Below are 24,694 nucleotides of genomic sequence, written 5' to 3' on the forward strand. Positions count from 1 at the left end.
TTCCAGGCCTGGGGAGGAATAGGACCCTCTTTGAGGTATCGGCCCTCTTGAGCCACGCGGGCGTCACTGCAGGATGATTGGTGGCAGTCTGAATCATGACATCCCCACGCAATCCTTTGTCACCCAGCCATGGAACTTCACTAGAAGCCGAAGGGAGGGGAGGGTTAAAGCCACCACTCCAGGAATGGAAAGAGAGTGGAGATGTTTTGGAGAATGCTTTTAAAACGTGGGCATTAAAAATAAATCCAGTGACTGCTCTGTAAAGGGGTAGAGGGTCAGGACTAAAGAGAGGGCAATTTACAGGGAATCTCAGGACAGATAAACGGTGAGGGTGCGAGGCTCTACAGCAAAAAAAATTTCCCCCGAACATATATCATGAAGAAGAAAGAAAGAACAGGAGAGACGACAAAAGTGGAGGAAGGGAATGGAGAGCGTCTACTGTTTGAGGGAAAGGCCAAGATCATCTAAGTCCTGGGAGTCTGGAAGTAAAAGAATCCCTGACTTCCCCCAGATGCGGTTCCTGCGCTGACATAAACTAGGTCAGGCACTCCCCTGGTTGAAGCCTCTGCTGCCTCCCAACAGCCCAGCCACTGATCACACTTGAGCCCCTTTGCAGAGTCTCTCAGCAGTAGTGTGATTAGCAAATTTAAACCTTCCTCACAAATCACTTAGAGATTCCGCTGTGTGCATTACCATCTAATGTTCGTGAAGCCCAACTCCGAATTTAGAGTCCATTTTATTATTAGAATGTTATAAACTGTCCATGAAATGATACACTGCCGAAATACAGACACCAAAGTTATTTAGACTTGCATATGTTGCCGCCACAATGAGGGCCAAGTGCCCTGGGGGGAAATTTCTGCCGTCTCGATTTAAGAAATCTATTTGCTGTTTTTACTGTCTCAGCAGTATATGTAAATAAAGGGTTGTTATGGTGCCATAATTCCCGACTGATGGGCAGTAACTATACTTCAGTGGTTCTATAAACCAGCCCATTATGACAAGTCATGGCCAGTTTTTCACCAGGCAAAACAATTCTGCTAGTGTGAACCATCCACGATATATAAAAGGAGCATATAATTAAATTGGGTTGAAACAGAACACCACTCCATGTCAAATGCCCAGTGCGTAGCCACAAATTGTAACATACTTCCAGCGATGGCAGGACGGTGTTTTTGCTGGCAAAGCTATGGGCTTCCACCATGGGTTATCTTTAAAATAATAGTAACGATAATAATCACCCTATTAAGGAAAAAGACAGGGAATCTTGCTCTGCGACATGCATTTTAGTGTTTTTTAATTGTCTGAAATTCGTGAACTAAATATTCAGTGCAGGTATGTTCATTAAGTGAATGTGACTCATATCAACATGGCAATTTTCCTCTACTTTTTTTTTTTTTTAATCCCATTTGGTTTAACCGCATTTTAGCACGGAGGACCCCCATGCTGTATGCTTTTCACACGGCCTCAAGAACTTGCTTTCCTCTCCCCAAAGGCCCACCCTGGCCTGGTTGCATTCTGTCTCCTATTCTTCTTTGTCCCGGCTCCCCACTTTGCCCCCTGTTTGGGTTTGGGACTGGGATTCCTCAACAGGTGCCCTTTCTTCCAAGGCGACAGAGACTTCCATCAGCTCAAATGTCTCCTTTGTGCCTGGAGGCTCATGTTTTCCTAAGACAAAGTATCTTTCCTCATCTCCATCTATATGACTCTCTTCTTTCAAGCCTACTTTCTCTTGAGTTGAGGAGGCCCAGTGGTTCTTACCTCAGCAACACCCCAGGTCATGATCCCCAACCTGGGGGTCTCGTGCACGGTAGTACTGAATGTAGGGCCAGCAAACTCCTCACCGCCTACCAGGAAATCCAAGAACTGGGTTTCTGTTGCTTCCCTAGGAAATCAAAGGCACAGAATTCCTCCTCTGATATGTGGGGAGGTATCTATCCACCTGCTCCTGGCTATCAAGATTAAGACCTCAGCTTCTAAAAGAAGAGGAGAGGGAATCCATTTTCTTGCCACTATTATCTGTTAATATGAGAAGAATTTTTTTTTCTAACAATTTTATTTATTTATTTGACACAGAGAGAGAGAGAGAGACAGCAAGAAAGGGAACACAAGCAGGGGGAGTGGGAAAGGGAGAAGCAGGCTTCCTGCCAAGCAGGGAGTCCAAAGTGGGATTCAATCCCAGGACCCTGGGATCATGACCTGAGCCAAAGGCAAACGTTTAACCGATTGAGCCACCCAGGGGACCTCTAAGAGGAATTTTTGCTAGGCCCTTATATCTTCTCTGCGAACCCCTGAAATTGGGGGAGAAAAGCCAGGAAGGAAATAACCAAATAATTTGGCCTTTAACTCCTGTCCGTGAAACTATGCAGCTAATTGTAAGGGTATTTAAAAGAAAGTGAAAAATCATCCTAGTTGTGAGGGATGGTTTAAAAAGAACAAAAACCTCAGTCGTTAATGGAAGAATATTCACGTCTTAAAGAATGCCCTCTGGCTGCACAGAGAGAGCAGAGCCCCCCTTCCCCAGATCAAAGGCTGGGATACAGGCAGTATTCAAAAAGGGGAGAGGGCTAGAGAAAGTAGAGTGAGGTGCTTCCGGTGTGACTCCATGCAAGGGAGGATGCTGGTGACAGAAGTTAATTGACTCAGCGTCTTCCTGCTGTTCGAACCCTGTGCTGTGTCGCCTTAAATTTCCAGAACACGTAATTGAGTCTAATCACCCCCTTGACCACTGAAGAATGCTGGCGTCTTGGTCATTGGCTCTCCTGGGGACAGGCTTCACTCTTAAACTGTGGCTATCCCAGCTTCCAGAGCACAGACTTTTTAAAGCAGCAACCCACAGCAAGAGGCATTCTGTTTCAAAGAGGTGGGATTGTGCTTTAGCCTCCTCCAAACCCAATCAGACCCTTGGCAGGAAGCGGCCAGGAAGCCGCGTCTGCTCGCTCAGAATGACGTGGTCAGCAGGTTTGACCAGCGTATAACTCTAGCTGTCCAGAGAATGAGCCGCGGGAACCCCGAGGGAATTAGAGCCCGGAATGCTAACTTGTAATAAGAGTGTAAATATGACTCTGTAAATCAACCACAAAAGGAAGGCTCTCTCTTGTTAAAGCCTTGGAATTACATATATTTCATAAACATGAACTGGAAATAGCAACCACCGTGGAGGAGAAATGGCCTCGTCCCACTCTGACCCCTGCATTTCCAGACCCTGTGGGGTAGGGAGCTGCCCACTGAGCACCCACAATCTGGATAAGGAGTCCTCAGTCCTCCCTGCCTCATCCTGCTCGGCTCAAGCCCATTACTGGAAAAACCTAGTTGAAGCTAAGCTATAATTTGGCAAAGCAGTGCAGCGAGCCAGGCAGGCACCAGGCCAGAAATAGCCATTCTGTCAGCTCTGCATGAGACCAGAAGCCTAACTCTTAAAGTGAAAACTTGGTAAATTTGTAAATGTTAAGAGTTACCATGTATTATGCTCTTACTTTGTGCTTGGTACTGTAGTAAGTGCTTGCCTGATAGGCGCTTACATGCTATGACAATTCTTACAATACGCTGGGCTCAGTACTAGTCTTTCCTTCCCCCTCCCCCATTTTACAGATTAAAAACACAGGTCAGAGAGGTTCAGGAACTAGCCCAGTGTCACACAGCTAGTACAGTGGGGAAGCCAGGATTGGATCCAGGTTTGTGGAACCCCCCTCCAGCCTGTGCTCTTAGAACCCTTGTCACTCAAAGTGTGTTCTAGGAGTCAACAGCATCGGCATCCCGGCCAATACTAGGAATGTATCTTAGATCCTACCCCAAACCCACTGAGTCCAAATCTTATATTTTAACAAGATCTCTAGGTGATATGCTGATATCTTTCTCTATCTCTGAACTGCCCTGAGACCTAAGAAAACTAGTTCTTTTTTTGTTTTCACATATACATATATGGTGGTTCTCAGTCTCTGAGAGGCACCTGCCTCACCTGAGGACCTTATTAAAATGAAACCTTGTTATAGAAGAGTCTCTTGATTGTTAAGGGAAGAGAAGAATCTCTGTACTTGCCTCCTTCATTCGCTGCCCATGTCAAAGGAACCTTCTGCTAGATCACTGAGTCATAGTCGCAAATTGCTAAACTTACTACCAAGAAAAATTTCTCAGTGAAAGTTTGGGGGGGGAGGGGCGAGACAACACCCAAACCTACAAATCGGAATCTCGGAATCTGCAAAGGAGGGGAGTTCAGACATCTCTGTTTTTAACAAGTCTCCAAGGTAGATCTATGCACATCTGAGCTTGCAAACCAGTGACGTTTGGGAATGCCAATAAACTCTGTGTTTGCAGGAATATGAGTCAGTGATTTCCAGGAGAGGTGAGCAGACATTGGATGTTCAGGAAGTGAACATTAGGTGTGCGACCTGCTTTGATTGTCACTGTTTTAGTGTGAAGCTTGAACTTTGATCTCCATTCGGTCAGGAGTTTGAGGTTCCCCTGAGCTCCCCTCTGAAGAGGAAAGTGAGAGTGTCTACCTACTCCCTCTAAGTAAGTTGCACAGGACAGCAAGTTCTTGGATGTTGCCAGGAGTTGGGCATAGAAGTGTTTTCAGCAACAAAGCTGCCCGAGATACTTTGAATGATGTTTTAGTGAGTATTTTGCATCCCTAACTGGTAAGGGTCTGGAAAAACTCAGGCCTTCAAACTTTTGGTAAATTCTGGAGTCCCATTGCTGTCTCTGGGACCAACAGATTCCATTGTGTGGCCTCCCTCCCCTCCCAGCCGGCTTAAGGGAATTGAACAGGGTTCCTGTAAGAGTTCAGCCCACTGGCCCACTGAGCAAAGTGGAACAGTAAAGGGAGGAGCCAGACTCCCAGTCGATATACTGTGAACATCATTTTTTTGTGAAAATATTTTATTTTTAAGCAATTTCTTCACCCAAAGTGGGCCTCCAACTCAGAACCTGGAGATCAAGTCTCACGTGCTCTACTGACTGAGCCAGCCAGAAACACTTACTGTGGACACACTTTGCCTGAGCTTTGCAGCTTATGGGGAAATTTTTCTTTTTTCCCTAAGGCACCTTGTTTTTGGTACTTTGGAAAAAAACTCATGGTAACAGCACTAATCATATAGTTATTGCTATAAAACAAAAAAACACCCAAACTCTCAAAACCCAAAAGCAGTCAGGGTGTGTGCAAACACAAAAGAACATGCTGGAACGTGAGAATTCATTGTGTGCCTTAAGTTGTTAACACATTACTTGTTTCCAGATCCTCGAAGAAAAATGCTAGAAGCTCAGCCCAATATACAATGGTTGAAATGTAAGCAAGCTGTCCTAGGGAAAGTTACAGGTCTCACTTTCAAAGGTCATTCTGCACCCTGTGTGGTAAAAGACAGGAATGACAGAGGCCATGTTCTACAGCCAAGCCCCCTCCCCACTTGTGATTAGCATCTCATAATGGCCCACTGAATTAAGTATGAGTTTTCTCATGCTTATTGAGATTCACACAGACTAGACGTTTCAGGATTTCCCAAGATTTAGCCTAAAAGTCAGATTAGGAAACTCCCATGGCTTTCAGTCTGTTGGTTGATGGGCAACACAGAAACGCAGCTGATTTCAGAATCCATGGTAATTACAATCATTATAACAACAAAGCACCTAATGTGTGTGTGCTACACTGTAGCTGATGAATCCAAAAGCCTTATTATCCTCCGTGAAGTGGGTATTAGTGAGATTCAATTACCAGATAAAAATAGGAAGTTCCTGGAGGCCAGGCAGCTCAGCTGTGACCATATCTGGCTGGTGGGTAACAGCCAGAACTTAAAAAGACCCGGGAGCTCCCTAAGCCCTTACGGCTGCCTCCCCAGATCACGTGAGCTCTTGGAGTCTTTAGATGAAATCCATAATCCAGCAACGTAGTGGTTGATACTGACTTCAGATCCCAAATGCCAGCTCACATTTGTCATTACGTCCACCTTTGTGCACCAGGCAGATGTCACCTTATCGAGGCAGCCATACCTGATTGGAATCATGTCACCTAGACCGGGGAGCAAGGCCGAGGGTTGAGGCCATTACCCGGATGAATCAGCTTGGAGAACAACCAATAAGTCAAAGGAGTCCGATAGAAATGATCTTGACTCTTTGCTTACCCAGCCCACAGTCACTCTGTAATTGCTTAAGCCGCTTCTATTTTTTGCATTTAATAGGTTCTGCAGTTTTCTTTGAACGAGGAAAGGAGGGGGCATTTTAAGTTGGTCCGGGTGCTGATTTCAAAGCCATCGGCATCTGCTGTAACTAGAGGATTGTAAACAAGAGCACAGCTTTGAGGCAAGGCTTAAAAATACACTTCTCACTTTGCTAGGATTCCGGGCAAGAGAAGCTATAACAGTATTATTTTTTTAACATGTATCCAATGCTAAGAATATGATTTGTCTTTTTTGAACCTGGGAACTGCTTTAAGCGGTGTCTGCCACTTATTGACTATGTAACTTCAGGCAAACCATCTTATTTAAGCCTCAGTTCCCTTATTTCTGAAATAACTGTAATAATAGTACTTACAACATAGGATCATTGTCAAGAATTAAATGAGTTAATGCGTAGAACGTTCTTTACGTTTTCCTAGTGCATAATAAGCTATTGTTCTTTTTTAAAATTTCTTGAAAGATTTATTTGTTTTAGAGAGACAGGGGGAGCCCAAGCGGGAGGGGCAGAGGGAGAGGGAGAAAGAATGTGAAGCAAATTTGCGGGGGACCCCAAACGAGGCTCCATCTTACGACCTTGAGATCATAACCTGAGCTGAAACCAAGAGTCAACTGTTTAACCGACTGTGCCACCCAGGCACCCCTAAGCTGTTGTTCTTGCTAATAATTTCCTTATTTGGCCTTTTCCCCTAACCCTGAAAAAAAAAAAAACTACTCTTTTTAATAAGACTTGGATAATATCCACTGCATTTTATTTTTCTTTCGCATTTGCAAAGTGTTAAAATATTATTTGTGGTCAAATAATGCCTGGATATTTCTTGAAATTCCGTTTCCTTGATTTGTAGGAGTTTTGTTTTGCTTTTTTTAAGATTTATTTATATGCGAGAGAAAGAGCGCTAGTGTACAAGCAGGGAGAGGGGCAGAAGGAGAGGAAGGAGCAGACTCCCTGCTGAGCAAGGAGCCTGACATGCGACTTGATCCCAAGACTCCAGGATCATGACTTGAGCCAAAGGCAGATGCTTAACCAACTGAGCCACCTAGGTGCACCCTCCCCCCCCCGCCCTTGATTTGTATTTTAGACCTACATATGGTAATGCTTGGGAAGAGCAGAAACTTTATGATGCCAGTATCTTACTATTTAATGATTATTTGGCTCCCAGAGGGATGTCTGATGTCCATCTTCCTTTTCTCCCTGGTGCATTGTGGGGTCTAAGTACACTCCCCTCCTCATTCCTAGCTAGTGATAAGTTCCCACTCCTGATGAGTTTCAACGCTGATATCATCTTGTAGAAATGTTTGAGACTCTGAGAGCCTGGATTCAAGCTCGAGCTCAGTCACTTACGGGTTAAACGTACTCGAACGAACCACTAACCTCTCCAGCCCCCATAGAGTTGAAATGTTAATGGGACTTTTCATTTTTCCTTCCTAGGGTTATTGTGGTCCTTCATAAAATGACTCAGAGTGATTTTAAACCACTATAGCTTTAGATCCCTTAGTATCACTGTGGCAGACTTATTGATATTCTATAATTACTAATAATAGGCCCAGGCCAGGAGAATGAGATCATAAGGAAAACTTTGTGATAACAGTGACTCTTGATCTAGAAACCTCTTTCACAATAGATCTCACTCTTCTTTCATTTAAAGAAAAATCTGACCACTTTAAAATAAGATCCAGTCACTTTCCCCTCTCCTTGTGTTAACATAAAAACTCCAAATTCAAGGCTCTACAAGCATTATTTTTTTCCAAAGATTCTCTGCCTCCTTTGCCCCATGGTTTTGAGATCCTACGAGCAGATACAAGACAGCTTCTTTCTGTCGTTGGATAAGCAGAGAATCCAGAAAGAGACTGTAATGTAGTACAGTTGTTAAAAATACAGTTCAGGGGATATTGACTAGTTTGGGGACTCTGGAGTCAGATCCACACCAGCTTCATGATCGTGAATAAGTAATCAACTTCTCTGTACCCTAGTTTCCTCATCTAGAAAATGGAAAGAAAAATAGTACCTCCGACACAGCCTTCTTTTCAAAATTAGATGAGTTAGTAGATGCAAAGTGCTTAGAACTGTTTTTGGCACAGAATAAGCATCATACAAGTGTCAGCTGCCATCGTCGTCATCGACGTCATCATCTTCAGATGTAAAGCAGAGATCCCCTCTGTCAGGTGTGGTTTGCTCCAGCCTAGATCCAATGTTCCCGTTCTGTACTCCTGCCACACCCCGTGCCTGCTCTCATGGTGGTTTTGTAGCTACCTTTATGTGTGCGGATGGTGTATTTTTATCTCTGTATCCCCAGTGCCTGCCTTAGTCCCTCTTGCAGGGTGTGCTGGGAACCAGCTCTCTAGAAATCGAAGCCCCAGTTCATACTGTTTGTTGATTTCTGTAATGTAGATACTCCCACCGTGACTCACGTCAGGCTACCAAGGGTGTTACGATGGGCCTGCCAAATGCCCGACCATTTAGCAGTCCGTTCTCACAACAGTGTGAGCAGGCGCCAGCCAACCACTGCCTGTGGCTTAGGCACTCAGTCAGTGAATAGGTTAATCAGTCAGACTGGCAGCCGCATCCAGTAACACTGGCTAGCCCACAAAAGATAATGAAAATGACAAAATGCAGAAGAAAATGTGTGGGAGTAAAATAGTGCACTAGAGGTATTGCCTCATTTTAAATTCTGATTTTCCAAGGCACCGAGACATCAAATCAAAGAAATCAAACCCATGACCTTAGTTAGAATCCAGTTTCCATGATAGTAATTCAAATGTCCCTTCTTTCCAGACAGGACTTCCTTGTGCCTCCCTTCCCCCCAACATCTTCTGCTGTGGCTTTATTTGGGGAATTGTCAGAAGCTTGCCAGTGGGAGCTGGAGAGGGGGGAGTTTTACCCGCCCTGACCCACCTTGCCTTAGATTGCCCCTCTGGCTTCCCTCCCACCTCGTCACTGATGTTCCTTTAAGTTCTCTCCTGTGGTTGTGGCGTCCCTGCCTTTAGTCAAGAAGGGAGTCTAATTCATCCTCACAAGTTACTCTACCTCTAAATGGCATGCTTTTCTGGCCAAGGACTAGCCAGGTGACACAAAGACACATTTTCCCAGTTCTAACTGTTTTCATCAATCCCATTTGACTCCATTAGGGCGAGCAGCTTCCCAAATTGGGAAAAAAAAAAACAACAAAAACTCCAAGTCAGCATAATTTAAAGCAAGCATACCTCAAACTCCTGCAGCCTGTCCACAGACATCAGGCCAACTGCCTTTGGACACAGTTTGCATCAACAATATTCTTTCCGTAAGAGTTTGTTCCCTGGTGTTTCACTGTTGTTGCATTCAAGAGCACCATGTCTCTCTCTTGGAGCCTCAATCTCTGGCCCTTTGTGCTTCTTGGTACCGGGGAGGCTGGGACCACACGGCCCCCGCCTTTTGTGAATGTAAAGAGTTCTCTCTTGCCTCCTGCACCTGCCTCCCAAAGGCAAGTCTTTCTCGGAACGTAGGAACACCCAGACGGTCATAAGGTCCCCCTATATGTGAGCGATCTCTGTTTTGTGGGTTGAGTACACACAAACGAGCACATATACTATTTCAATCCAGAGATTTTTAACTATGATATGCCTATAGAAATCGAACTATAGGAGCACCTGGCTGGCTCAGCAGGAAGACCATGTGACTCTTGATCTCCGAGATCATGAGTTCAAGCCCCCTGTTTGGTGTAGAGATTACTAAAATCAATCAATCGATAAATAAATAAACTTTAAAAAATCAATCTATATAATCTCAACCTCAGTCACTGGGGAACAGAGATTAGCCCAAGAACCCTTCAACTAAGAGTGAGAATGGTTATTTACAGCATTTACAAAAGATCTTAGAAATGAGGAAAGTCTCATTGGTCACTTCCAGGTAATGTGACAGCTCTCCATCGCAATTCCACCACCACATGAGTAAGAGCATTTTCATAAGCCAGAAGCCCCGAGGAGTCAGGGGACTTGGAAAGGAGACAGCATCAACCAAGGGTGAAGGTGGGAGGCAAAGGGACAGGTGGTAAGGAACAGAGAAGTAAAGCTTCAAGAGGCTGAAATGTTGACCAGTAGAACGGAGTCTGGGAACTGAATCCCCCAAAGGCTCAGGAACTGGAAGCATTAGTCACTTCTAGAAGGGTAAGAGATGAGGAGAAGTGCTTAAAATAAGAACTGGTCAAAAACCTATTTGAGAGGCAGTCAGAACCCTAGATTCCCGCCTTCTCTCTGTGCAGCCAGGTAACCACGCCCCTCACGCCCTGGCAGAGCCTGAAGGTGATGGTGGATTGCAGGGGTGAGAAGACAGGGTGCAGGGAGGGCCTGGGTCTGCCCTGCACTTGGTCAGAACTGGGGTGGGTAGAAGTGAATCTCATGTGTTCATTGGATGCTGAGACCCACAGCCATCCCTCCTCTCCCACCATCCAGTCCTCCCAATGTTAGAAACCAGGCCTTCACTCTCCCTCTGGGCGGGTGATAAGGGTCATAAGTGGGGAAATTTACCAACCCGGTGGTACTCAAACAGTATCACAGTATCACAGTTGACAAACCCCACTCATGTGCTCAGAGCTTCCCATCAGATTTCTAATTTCCTACTGCCCCACTCTGCAATCTGAGCTGATTAGGAAGGATTGCTGGACAAGGTAGGAAATCCTCTAATTTGGAAGATAAAGAATGTAGTAAGCTTCTCCAGAGAAGCAGAACCAATAGGACCGTTAGATAGGTGATAGACAGATAGATAGGTTTTAAGGAATTGACTCATACAATTGTGGGGCTGGCAAATCACCTATTTATGGGGTAGGCCAAGAGGCTGGAAATTCAGGGAAGAATTGATTTTGTAGTCTTGAATTTGAAATTACAGGGCCGGCCAGCAGGCTAGAAACTTAGGCAAAATTTCTGTTGCTGCAGAATTCCTCCTTAAAGCAGTCAAATGAATGAATAAGATCTAGCCCATATCATGGAGGGTAATCTGTTTTGCTTCAAGTCAGCTGATTGTAAGTGTTAATCATATCCACAGATACCCTCACACCCATCACCTGGACTGGTGTTTGTCCAACAGTTGGACACCGTACCCTGGTCCAACTGACACATGAAATTCACCATCGCAGAGACCAAAGCAAAGAAACAGAGAAAAAACAACCTGGAGAAAACTGTGCAGGGAGAAAACTTCATAAAAACATTAATATCCTCGAGAGATAAGATATTGTAACCACAAAACATGAGCAGGATGTTATTGTGCTATTGTTTAAACACACACACACACACACACACACACACACACACACACACGAAACCTTAGTGAACAAAAAAAGAGCTCCTGGAAAATGACAACATAAATGAAAATCTCAGTAAAAGTTTCAGACGATGAGAATCTCAGAAAGCACAGAAAAAAAAAAAAAACCCACGGAGATGTAATATAAGAAAAATAATTAGAGGAAGGTCCAGGAGATCTGAGATCCAAATCATAAAACTTCCATAAAGACGGAACAGGGGAAACAAAGGAATGGAAATCATCAATGAAATAATTAAATTTTCTGAAGAAATTAAAAGACAAGAATTTCCAGAGTGCCCAGGGCCGATTGAAATAAACCCACACTACAGCAAATCATGGTGAAATCTCAGAAAATTGGGGGCCATGAGAAGATCCTCCATGTTGCTGTAGAGGAAAAGAAACCAGGTCCCATACAAACTTCAAGAACCAAAAGTTCTCGGATTTCTCGAAGCCCACATGGAAGGAACTGTCCAGAATTCGGGGCACAGCCTACCGAAGAGGGGTAAGGGTGAAGTGAAGACATATCCAGCTATGCACGGTCTCACGACATTGACCTGCAAACCCTTTCTCAGCTACCATAGGATGGATCCTAAGGAAATAGAGAGTAAGCCAAGAAATTAGGAAGATAGGGGATACCAAAACACTAGATCCAGCCCAGGAGAGCTGAGAGGGCGAGCCCAGGGACAGCAGCCTCAGAGGCTGTCAGTCAGAAGGCCTCAGAGGAAAGATTTCTCCAGTGTATGAAAATACAGAACACCAGGCCAAACAGCGACCCCCAGAGAGAACTAGTTCATGAAGAGTTCGGTGTTGAATTAGCAATAAGCACAGCTGGCCCTTGAAGAACGTGAGAGTTAGGGACGCCGATCCCCTGCACAGCCGAAATCTCTGTATACCTTTTGACTCCCCAAAACTTAACCCCTGAATATAGCCCACTATTGACATGAGGACTTACTGATGACGTAACAGCCAATGAAAACATATCGTGTATGCTCTACGTATTATATACTGTATTCGCCCAACAGAGTAAGCTAGAGAAAAGAAAATGTTATTAAGGAAATCATAGGGAAGAGAAAATACATTTACAATACCGACTGTAAAAAGTTCATGCATAAGTGAGCAGGGGCAGTTCAAACCCATGTTGTTCAAAGGTCAGCTTTCCTGTTCAATGGTATATAGGCTGCTGTTGTACTAAGTGGGACTTCGAGAACCATCGGACTCTTTACTATGTGCACTACACCTTTAATAGGAAAAGGAATTTTAATTTTTTTAAAGTAGGCAAAAGAAAACCCTTGCTAATTATTCATCCCTTCCATCTCTGAGAGGTAAATAATGCCACTGTCCTCTTAGAATCTTACCTTCTCTGACACTTAATATTCCTGGTGGTAAGGATGCTACTCCCCATTTCCTCCTGATGGGTTCATGAGCAGAAATAGAGAAAGTGGACAAAGATGTGAAAATCAGGGACCAAATACAGGAGCTGGGTGAAGGCTGGGATTCTTCCATTTCCCCGTGCATCTGTGAAACTGAGGCTCATTTGAGTCAATATATATCCGCATGTTACCTGTCCTCCCCTCACCTCCTCTCCAGGCGGGAATTGCGGTTCTTGGCTAAGCAGAGAAGGGGTATGGGGTTGGGAGAGAGGTTCAGGAAAGGAGCTAGCATGGTACCTAGGGTAAAGTGCTCCTCCCTGGAAGCATCCTGCCTTTTATGAAGGAGTGTGCTGGGGAAAGCGTCTCCTCCCCATCTTGGCCTCTGCTCTCCCGAGTCTGTTCCTTGGGTGTCTCTTACCGGCCTCACTCTCATTTAGGCCTGTGGTTAATTAGGTGCATTTTTGTGGACTAGTGGGGGATCCAAAGCGTTACTTGGCATCTTTGTGGCAAATGAGCCCCAAGTTCAAAATAACCAATACGATAATCATCTTTGGAATCTGGGCCCCGCCGAGGATTTGGTTTAGGAGGAGTCCGGAAGGGGGGGTGATGGCCAAGTCCCTGCACTCCAACCATTGCCAATGGCACTTTGGCTCATGAGGACCTCTGTCTCTTAGGGTATCAGTGTACCTGTCTCTCACAGTTCACTGGAAGGAACTGTGAGTCGGAGATCACAGCTTGCTTCCCAAACCCCTGCCAGAACGGAGGCTCCTGCGACCCCATAGGGAACACTTTCATCTGCAATTGCAAAGCTGGGCTCACTGGAGTCACGTAAGTGAGATTGTGCAAACAAGCCTTCCTCTCTGCTTCTTGTTGCTGAGAAAGTCAAACAGTAAACAATTAGAGGGAATAAAAGACTTACCTACCACTAGTAGGACAGGCATAAGGTTAATACCTTTACAAAAAGAGGACTTACAAACTGTTAGCAGGGATTATCTCTGGGTAATGGGGTTGTTAGTAATTTATACTTTTTTAACTTTATATGTCTCTATTTGCAAATTTTTACATAATTACTATGTGTTCTGTAGTTAGGAAAACAGTTCTTTTAAAGAAAATCATCTATGACCCCTTATATTTCCGGTATAATTCTGAAGCAGACGTACTACCCATTTCCCCAGAACTCATTAACTGGACTCTACCGCCTAACGTTTTATGATCATTCTGAGAAACTAGAGCCTACCTTTCCTTTGCAAACCCTTTCTCCCCCAAGAAATGAGGGAAATTAAAGTGTGAGCCAAACGGAAAGGGAATGTTTTAAGCTCTTAGTAAAACGCCACTTCCAACCATCCTTGATCGTTTTAGAAGTATATATATGTAATCTCAAGCAAGTGATATTCTAATTACAGATCAGTCTTACGTATTCATTAAAGCAAATCTCCCGAGGACTTTACCAGGAAATACTTAGCGGACTTTGAATGGTTGGATGTAATTTAAAGTAATAAAGCTGCATTTATTTTTAAATACTCTGTGATTCTAATTTCCAAATGACCTGGCCTCAATCTGTTCAAATTAGGGACGTTTGACTACATTTTAAAAGGTGGATTACCAAAGATATAAGTGATCACGCCTTTTAAAAGAACACACCGAAGCAATTGCTGAAGTGAAGAGAAAGGTGAAGGAGTGAGGTCTATATTCTCATGGAATGTTAAACTAACAACGAAAAGGACTGGAATGTTTGCCTTACAATTATACTCAATGGGAGTCACAGATTGTTTTAAAGAGAATAAAGTTGATTTAATTATTTTTCATTAGAATGCTTTAACCATTTTTTCCTGGTCATTTGCATTAGTATTAACCTTTATGGTAAGCACAGAATCTGTAAGATATATAGATCTTTAGCCCTCCACCTGTCCACTTTCTCTGTTATGCACCCTACACACACACACACACACACACACACACACACACGCACTTACCAGAGGGACCAAAAATTACCGGAACTGTTGAGGAAAATATCAGAACCAAGGATTTCTTCCTCTTGGGAAAGCCTGGATAAGTTATACAGGTTCACTGCTTTTCCTCTGCAGTTCAATCTTAGAAGCTCAGAGAACTAAAAGGGTTGAGGATAAGTTAGTGGCAAACTAATTTGGTGGCAAAACCGGCCAAAACTGCTCCAAGACTATTTCTAGTCTTTATTTCTCTGATTTAGTGTGAATGTCCATATGTTTTGTCATAGAGGCACGGTATAGTTTCATTCTGGGGTCCTAGGGCAGCACCAGTTCGAGCAGTGGGGTGGGTGTGTTACAGAACGGGAAAGACATGTACTGCATGACATTTCTCAAATTGCAAAAATTTAAACCCTGAAGTGCATCCGGCCCCGAGGATCCGGAGACCAGTCCCTCTCGAGCAACATCTGTTCTTTATCCTCTCCCCTCCCGACGTCTTCGCCCTGCTCCCGTCTGGAGGGGGTCGGGCTCTCTGGGAGCGATCCGGTTGGTTGGGAGAAGTACCCTAACTCACCATGACAACTCGGGCCACCTCCACCACCAACACACACACGCACACGTGCACACACGCATCACTCTATGTCTCCCTTCACGTGACTTTGGGGCACTGTACTTCCTTGTGAAAAAGGCCGCTGTGAACAGCGCTGCGTGGCCTGCTGTCTGAGAGGGGGTTTGTGTTTTGTCCCGAAGGTGCGAGGAGGACGTCAACGAGTGCGAGCGGGAGGAGTGTGAGAACGGGGGCTCCTGCGTCAACGTGTTCGGCTCCTTCGTGTGCAACTGCACGCCAGGCTACGTGGGCCAGTACTGCGGGCTGCGGCCTGTGGTCGTGCCCAACATCCAGGCCGGCCACTCGTACGTAGGCAAGGAGGAGCTCATCGGCATCGCCGTGGTCCTCTTCGTCATCTTCATCCTGGTCATCCTCTTCATCGTCTTCCGCAAGAAGGTCTTCCGCAAGAACTACTCGCGCAACAACATCACGCTGGTGCAGGACCCCGCCACGGCCGCCCTGCTCAACAAGAGCAACGGCATCCCGTTCCGGAACCTGCGCGGCAGTGGGGACGGCCGCAACGTCTACCAGGAGGTGGGGCCCCCGCAGGTGCCGGTGCGCCCCATGGCCTACACGCCGTGCTTCCAGAGCGACTCCAGGAGCAACCTGGATAAGATCGTGGACGGGCTGGGGGGCGAGCACCAGGAGATGACCACGTTCCACCCTGAGTCCCCGCGCATCCTGACGGCCAGGCGTGGTGTAGTCGTGTGCAGCGTGGCCCCCAACCTGCCTGCCGTGTCGCCCTGCCGCTCTGACTGCGATTCCATCAGGAAGAATGGCTGGGACGCAGGAACCGACAGTGAGTAGGAGGCCCTCGTGGGTCCGCTTGTGCCTTTAGTGTCGCTAGGGAGCTGTGGTGTGCCTGGCACTGGGGAAGGAAATGGGGGAAAGGAGAGAGAACCCACCTGGGCAGGGTACTCCCTGTGACATGTTCTGGCACTGAGTGTCCAGAGAAATTGCTCTGGTTCTTATCCCTCTTTGACAGATGGGGAAAATGAGGCTCCGGGAGCATGCATCAGGTGTCCAAGGCCACAGAGCTAGGAAGAGGCAGCAGAACTGGTGGGCCAATCCGGAGCTGCAAGCTCTAAAAACCCATGCTGTACTCACACTAGCATGCCATTGGTGGTAATGCAAGCAGTGTGGCGTCAGAAGTGATATACAGAAAACGTGTTCCAGAAGGTCAGAAGAAGAGAGTATTTCTAGACTTAAGGTGAAGACTTGAGAGGTGCAGAGAGAAAACTGAGTTGGACCATGGTAGATTAAAGGTCTGGGGAAAGGCAGAAGGACCCACACAATTGGAAGACCAGCCATTCTGTTTGGCTGGAATGCATCATCCATGAAATAAGAGGGTGAACCTCAAGATAGGAAAAGTCCAGTCCACAGAGTGGTGTTTCCTTCTCCTTCAGGCCTCATGGGGCAATATTCTAGCCAGAGAGCCATAGGTGCAAAGGCTCTGTGGTGGGAAAGGCCTTGACATGTTGAAGAACAGAAAGGAGGTCAAGGTAGTTGGAGATTGGTGAGCAACAAGGGAACGTGAATGCATTTTAATGGCAACATGAGTGCAGGTTTTTAAGCAGGGAAGCAGCATGATCAAATTTACATTTTTGAAAGATGGCCCTGACTGACCCATGAAGAACAGACTAAAAAGGACCAAAGAGGAGGGAAAGCAGAGACTAGTTAGCTATCTTCCATGAACAGCTAATGAACTTCTAATTGAGCAATGGTGTTTGATTTCCCTGTCCTAACACAGCGAAGATGAAGCTAATGCAAGCTCTATTGTAACCTGTGGCTTTTCATCAGGCCATATGGCTTTATATTTCAGCAGCAGATTTGTCTTTGTAGCAGGAGTTTCCAAAGGCTGGGGTTTTAGTACTATGATACATGTTGGGGTAGAGGGTTGGGGGAACGCTGTTTTCAAGTGACGCTGGAGAGCCTGTGAGCAGAGGAGGTGAAGGGCATCTTTGGGGAGAAAGGGGTAATTCCTGCTGTGTCTTCAAGCATAAGTTAGATCTTGGTAGGAAACTATTAGAGAGGGCCTTCCAGAAGCAGGAAAGCTTGATGAGGGTAGGGGGCACATGAGGGTTACCTGACAGGTTCTCTTGTTCAGGAGAAAGAGGAGGCTAGAGATGAAAGTTTGGACATCATCTGGCTGCATGATGGTTGAATCTTGGGGAAGGAGGGCAGTGATGAGCTTACCGAGGGAGCAAGAATAAAGATGGCCAGACTGGACCTCCAAAAGAACTTGGAGATGCCCACATATGGGAGGTGGGCAGAAGGCAGAGGCCAAGAAGGGAGGCAAACAGTTGCCAACAAAGAGAGTAGCAACAGAGGACATGGCAGCTGTGCAGAAGCCAAGACTTTCGATAAGATTAGCCGGGTTGAGTACTGTAAAATGGTCGAGAAGGACACAGGCTTAAGAAAAAAAGCAACAACAACAATGTGCTTGACACCTAGAGGATCTTTGGTCATCTGAAGAGTGTTTCAGTGGGTCGTCAAGAGAGAATCCAGAATATAAACATTAAGGACAAAGAGCTTTGGGGAGACAATGGAAGCAGCAGGTGAACGTTTGCCATATGTTGGATCTTCTTAAATCCTCCCAGGGCCCCATGTGGGTCCCCAATTGGAGGAGCAGATGGGTGAGATCACAGCTTAAGAACAAGTAGGTAGTAGAAGGAGTGATGAGGACTAGAACCCAGCCCATCACGGTCCACAGCCTGTGCTCTTACCAACACTCCTGTTGGGAGCTTTAGCAGGAGGGAGAGGGATAAATTGGGAGAGGACCCCTGATGACAGAGGAGGGTCTCTGTTCTTTTCTGGGGCCACCCAACCATACTATCTGCAGAGTCTGTCTTCCTATAGACACTCTTGTAAGTTGTTGCCCTTGGATTTTCACTATAAATGCATTCCTTGTCAAATGACTTCACTAAAGCCTTGCCAATCCACCAGCTCTTGGAAAGGCTCTTTTTTATTTAACAATGAAAAAAGAGAGGTTGGAATAAATGAGGTGGAGGAAGGAGTTTTATGCACGGCATTCACCGGGATGGATCATTTGTTGTTCCCTTCCTGGTGTTTGGCGCTAAGCCTGGCCATTACCCCGTGCTTTTCTGAGACACATCTTGGTATTTGGGGCAGCATGGCTATTGGGAGGTGAACTCCTCTCAGGTGTCTCTCTCCACTTAGATCAGTTGTTTATCCAGCTCCTGGTCCTGCTGTGCTTTCGGCATCTGACAGCAGATGTGGAGTCTCGGTACCTAATATTAACCTCACCCTTTGTGAAGGAAACAGTGATTTCCACCATCACAAAAGGGAACAACTGCTCCCTTAATCCCAAGTCCCTGTCTCTTCTTCCCATCATGTTTCCTGATGATTTGAAGCTTCTCCTGGTGATCCTTCGACAGCTTTATTTCCAGAATTTACCTCAGGCCAAAACTCACATTTCCCCCAAAAGTATTGTTATGTTTTTATTGAGTAGATTTCCTTCTTTGTTAAGCAAGGCAGAGTTAGCTGGCAAGACAATCTCTAGGCAACTAATTCATTTTTTTTACTTGACAACTTCAAGATATGGCTTGTTTTTATTGCTTTCTTTAGTCCATCAAATAAGAAAATAGCCCTGTAGAGTGTGTGTGTGTGTGTGTGTGTGTGTGTGTGTGTGTTGTTCAGGCTGTCTCTGGATAGCCCAAAGGGGGAAGTGGACAGATGAGAACAGGTCCACCCCGCTGACTGCCCTCTTACCACACAGATTCCAAACACGGTCGTTCCCAAAAGCGGTGTGACGCTGCCCTCTAGGAGGCAAGACGGAGAATTCCACGCGCTCCCCAGAGATGAAAGTTGGGAGGAATATAATGGCATTCTTACCTATAAAATATTTATACCCTTATTTTATAAGTAATCTCATTTAACCTGGTGTTGACACCATGTCGGTTCATGTAAATGATTTAAATTAACTCTGAATGGCAAAGAGCAGCCCAGCCGCTTCATCCTGCCTTCACTCTTCACTTAGTCACCTCGCTTTGAGGAGGGAACAGCTCCTTTCGGCTGTCAGCGATCTGGAAGCTCGTTTACCACGGGTTAAGGGTTTCGAATCCATAATGTAAATCACTTGATTGACAGACCTTTGCCCCCAGTGGCACAATCAATTTTCTATTGTGGAGCTAAATTATTTTCTCGAAGCAAATGAAAGCGCTCAGAGAAGTGAACTCTGGGGGCGGGCGGGCTAGACATCCGCACAAGGTAACCGGTGTCATTTCTGCTTTCTCTCTGGCTGTCCGCAAAGACAAAGGGGTCGATGATCCCGGAGAAGTGACCTGCTTCGCAGGCAGTAATAAAGGCAGCAACTCTGAGGTTCAGTCCCTGAGCTCCTTCCAGTCGGATTCTGGCGACGACAATGGTAAGCCTTCGGTAGTAGCTGTGTTCCCCTGTGGCTTTGCCCCCAGTGCTGACAGTGGGTAGGGAGGAGGGTGTGGTGACCAGTTCTGTTTCTGGACCTGATAATGGACTTCAGAGCATGTTCACCAGCTTTGGGGGCTGGTCCCATTGTGGGGTGTCATCGCGGTAGGAGCACCTGCTATGGGTAGGCCAGGGGTCCTTGTCAGAGGTGGACCAAGTTCCGTGACCTCCAAGAATGCATCCGCTTTGATTTTTTCCTGCTAGAACCACCTCATCCCAAATGATCCTCTCTAGAAAATTGTGATTTCTTTCTTTTTTTTTTTAATTTTTTTTATTTTACGACTGGTGATCTGATCACCCTTCGCTGTGCATCCAACCTCCCCACATCATTAGAAATTCCTTTAGCGGTAAGACCTCCTTCCCTAGAACTTCCTTCCCCTAGAAGTGGCGTTGTCGTTCAGCTAAAGTCCCCTTATAAGCAACCGGGGTCATGGGCCTTTGGAGTCTCTATGAAAACTGTGACTATCAATCCGCTCCTTAGAAAAATGGATATTCCATATGGTTCCTGGACCTCATTGACACTCCAAAGCTGCCATCAACTCTTGTGAACTTATCTTTATGGAGAGGGTCCTAATGCTGGACTGGGTTTTCTGAGCTCAGGAACCTGCTCTGGAGGATGGGTTGGTCTCCCCAGGCCAGGAGGTGGGGCAGAAATGGTCACAAAACAGTGAGAGTTTACTATATGGAGTGAATTAAGACTAATTTCCAGTAGTCATCCCCAGAGACAACATTCTCTTAGTCAATACCTTATTTCATGTCCCTCCCAATAAGCCATTGGCAAAAATTGAATATGTATCAATTAACGTAATCACACAACCCATAAATGCAGCCACTTTTCTCCTACGTGCTGAACCCTGTGCTGAGTATTTTGAGCCCAGAAGTACAAAAGGAAAAGATGTAGTCTTTGCACCCCAGGCAAATAGAGGAAAAGGGGAGCTCCGAGGCCATAGATACAATAACGGAAGTAAAATAGTCTATTTTCACCGCCCTCGTCCCCCAATCTCTTCCACCCCGATACCTGGCATTCCAGAGAGGTACAGAGCCTGCTTGTATCTGACTGCTGGGGTAACAAACCACATAACAGTGGCTTTCTTCTGACCATTCTCAGAAGGTCAGGGGCATACCTCCAGATCTGTTTGCCATGATGCTTACTCCTTCCCTCATCTCCAACCAAAGAAAAGCTGGTGCTGCTTGGCATTTTGTATAGAAGCAGCCGAGAACAAATAGCTTCCACTTTGGCCAGAGTTCTCGTGATGCTACCTGGCTGACAGTTCTCATGGGCTCTGCTCTGTGCGCCCTTAAGCTCACACATTTGACCCTTCATGCTCAACCTTCTGGATCATTCCTGATGAAAGTGGGTGGCAGTAGGAATTTCCAGCAACTGAATTTTAAGCCTGATTGCCTCTCTGGCAACCTGCTGGTATCGGGTGCGAAAGCAACCCCATATAGAGCACAGAATTCTCCTTCCCAGACTCTAACAATTTCAGAGGCTAGACGCTGACTTCCGTCTGCTTTACCGATAGACGCTGGGCCTCGGGTTTGTTCTAGGCTCTCTGTGCCATCATGGGAGCATGACACCATCCGTCCTGCAGAGCTGGTCCTCAGTCTCTGGCATTTGGTTTAGAGCGGCATGGCTGACTGACAAATAATTATCCGTGGGAACAGCAAGGTCTTCCCCTGAGAGCCTTTGGGAGTTATTAATGAGAAATTAGCTTGAACTTGATGAGCCACTGCCTTCCTAGATTGATTTCACTGGGCCATGAGGTGTGAATTTATGATCCAGCCCTTCCTGTCGATCGTGCCTTTCCGAGGACCGGCTCCAGATTTGCTGCCGTGGCCCTTCCATTCTGAGGATCCCCGGGACCCCCAGATAAAAGCGAGCACCAGAACACTGCCTAATGGGCAGACTGGGGAGGCTTTGGATGTTTGCCTGCTGTGCCTTTGATGTTGCCATTGTTGTGAAAAGAAGTTCTCTTCTATCCGAAATATGTGACTAACCAGAAACTGTCCTTCCCTTCCCCTCTGTCTGCTTTTCCTGGCCACAAGCGTCCATTGTGACTGTCATTCAGCTTGTCAACAATGTAGTTGACACTATAGAGAATGAAGGTATTTACTTTTTTCTTCCATAGCCTCTCTTGTGTAAAAGAGTTATCATTTTGGAAATTCGGCTTCCTTGTTGCATTGATCCAGGGTTGCTTTTAATCAGTCGGCAACCTCGGAGACACTGGTTGTTTCTCTAGGGGTTGGAGTGAATTTTTCCATTCTGAAGGGAAAAAAAAATCTAGTTCGTAAATTGTTAAATAGATGGGGTACTCTTTTTTATAAAAGCCCTTCTAAGAATACCCAATCAGTTAGAATCCATATTACTAAGAAATTCGTTCTTACATTCAACATGTATGTACTGAGCTCCTATTATAAGCTGGAAATACTTAAGAAAGCATTCCAAGCTGTAATCTTATGGGGACTGATTTCAATCAGGTAACTCTTATTAGTGACTTGATGCAATTCGGGGTGGGTACAGGTGTGATTTATCCTTTTATTCCCCCAAGAACAAGGAGGAGAAACAGGAGCATGTTTTTATCTTCTGAAATGTTCTGTTTTACCCTCTTCATGTGGCCCGGATTATCGGGTTTACCTCTCGCTTTGTATTTGAACAGTGTCTATCATGGACCAAGGACAGAACTACAACCGAGGTGACTCTGCCACGACCCCAGCATAACATTTCACTTCCACGTTTTGAACTGCTGAGTTCGTTCTTCCCCTGTCCCTCTCCCTCCGTCCTTTCCGGGGGTTCTTTGATCTGCATTTTGCATGTTCCAGGTGTCTTGTGTGCTTGGCATTGGAAGCGAAAATCCCACCAGCATCCCTCCCCTGGCGTCCCCACCGTGTGTGTCCTTCATCCATTTGCAGCACATCTCCCTGCCTTCCAGGGACCACAGTAGGGCCCATACCCCTCCTCTCTCCGGGAGCATGCTGCCAGCCTCGCTCTGCATTTAGCATATAGAAAGGAAGAGAGGCTAGCAGGGAGGGGGTGTGGGAACCGGGTTTACTCCGCATGCCCTGGTAGGCCATCCCTTGTGGCACCAGGCACTCTCTCTCTGAGTCGCCATCGCCTCACTGTCTAGGAAGCCAGAGCATGACGGGTCGTGGTCCTGATAGAGCCGTAGAAGGAGCATGCACGTGACCCCAGAGTCTTAGCGTCTCTGGGATGTTAATTGCATGTCAGGTCCCCGCGTCCACTCCTTTTCCGAGCTCTGCCCCAGCTCTGGTCTGGAGGAAATTGACTGTCATGACTTTTCCCCCACAGCCTATCACTGGGACACCTCCGACTGGATGCCCGGGGCCCGCCTGTCGGACATAGAGGAAGTGCCCAACTATGAGAACCAGGAGGGAGGGTCGGCCCAGCAAGGCAGCACGCGGGAGCTAGAGAGCGATTACTACCTGGGCGGCTACGACATCGACAGCGAGTACCCTCCCCCGCACGAGGAGGAGTTCCTGAACCAGGACCAGCTGCCCCCGCCCCTGCCTGAGGACTTCCCAGACCAGTATGAGGCCCTGCCACCCTCCCAGCCTGTGTCACTGGCCGGCACACTGAGCCCCGACTGCAGGAGGAGGCCCCAGTTCCACCCCAGCCAGTACCTCCCTCCCCACCCATTCCCCAACGACACGGATTTGGTGGGCCCACCTGCCGCCTGTGAATTTAGTACTTTTGCCGTGGGCATGAACCAGGGCGCAGAGACGGCAGGCCCCGCCGACAGCGTGTCTCTATCCTTGCACAATTCCAGAGGCACCTCGTCCTCAGATGTGTCGGCCAGCTGCGGCTTTGACGACTCCGAAGCCGCCATGAGTGACTACGAGAGCGTGGGAGAGCTCAGCCTCGCCAGCCTGCACATTCCCTTCATCGAGACTCAACACCAGACCCAAGTGTAGGCAGCGCGCCTGCCCGGGGCCCTCGGTGCAGTCTGGGGCCAAACCGCGGGAAGGAGGTGGGGCTCGCATCTGCACGGCCAGCAGCCTGACGGGAACAGGGACTTGCCCCCGGGGAACTTCTTCACAAGTCCCGTGGTCACGGGCAAGCTCCTATCCAGCTGGGTGAAAAGAAAAGGCTCCGAGAGTTTCTTAGCTGGGACGGATAGCCTTGCAGTAGGTACCTGCGTTCACGACCAAGCAAGGGCACTGAGTTTCTACAGGGGGAATAAACCACCTGCTAGGTTATACAGCCCATCTTGTATGGCTTTGTGCAGTATCGGGACCCGGGAAGGGTTACAGCAGCAGAGCGAGCAGTATTAGTACTGGCAACGAGCAAAGACGCATTGTTGCATGTCATTTTGAGCCAATGGGGGGAGGGGATGAAAACAGTAGTTATGATGGTTGGAAAAGTTAGTCTCTTAGGGGAAAGAAAAGAGAAACACATATTATTAAAAAAAGAACAAACACAAGAAAATGGGCTGAAGCCTTTAAAGTCAACTCTATTTTTTTTTAATAAGCTGTCCAGTTTTCAGCTATAAAATTAGGTTTGGGTAACATGGTTTGTATGCTTAGTTATTTTTGTTTGTTTGTGTTAAGCATCCCATATAGTATAGCTGGGCTTTATGATCTTTGAGAAAGGTATCAGTGGAAGGAATGTAAGGATACTTGGGCTTGCTTTTGGGGGTCGGGGAGAAGGTTAACATTGTTCCAACATTAGAAAGAATGTGATTATCTGTTTTTGTGTTTTCCAGTAAATATTCCTGACCGTAGCTACAATTTTAATATTACTGCAGAAATTGGCTTTTGTTCTGAGGATCAGGGAAGAAAAAAAAAAAGTGTATTTTGATACACTGTTCTCTACAATGAGAGGAATTAGAGGTGTAAGCAGAATTCAAATTCAGGGGGGAAAAGGGAAAAATATACTT

General features: G+C 46.4%; 1 protein-coding gene across 3 annotated transcripts in view; it reads left to right on the top strand.

Moving 5' to 3' along the window:
* The window catches only part of FAT3 (FAT atypical cadherin 3), a gene marked incomplete at its 5' end in the record, with an annotated part of 479,253 nt that extends 455,492 nt beyond the window's left edge, over positions 1–23,761 (top strand). For 2 of the 3 annotated variants that reach the window (XM_080817518.1, XM_080817519.1), the window contains 6 exons: positions 13,478–13,631; positions 15,497–16,152; positions 19,627–19,740; positions 21,846–21,905; positions 22,457–22,492; positions 23,107–23,761. In XM_080817518.1, the coding sequence (XP_080673644.1) occupies positions 13,478–13,631; positions 15,497–16,152; positions 19,627–19,740; positions 21,846–21,905; positions 22,457–22,492; positions 23,107–23,729 (1,643 nt within the window). In that variant the 3' untranslated portion in view covers positions 23,730–23,761. The remainder of the gene's footprint in view (positions 1–13,477; positions 13,632–15,496; positions 16,153–19,626; positions 19,741–21,845; positions 21,906–22,456; positions 22,493–23,106) is intronic. The other variant, XM_080817517.1, reaches the window with a different exon arrangement.
* Positions 23,762–24,694: the final 933 nt, after the last annotated feature.

Source organism: Martes martes (genome assembly GCF_963455335.1).
Source record: "Martes martes genome assembly, chromosome: 10".
Classification (NCBI taxonomy): domain Eukaryota; kingdom Metazoa; phylum Chordata; class Mammalia; order Carnivora; family Mustelidae; genus Martes; species Martes martes.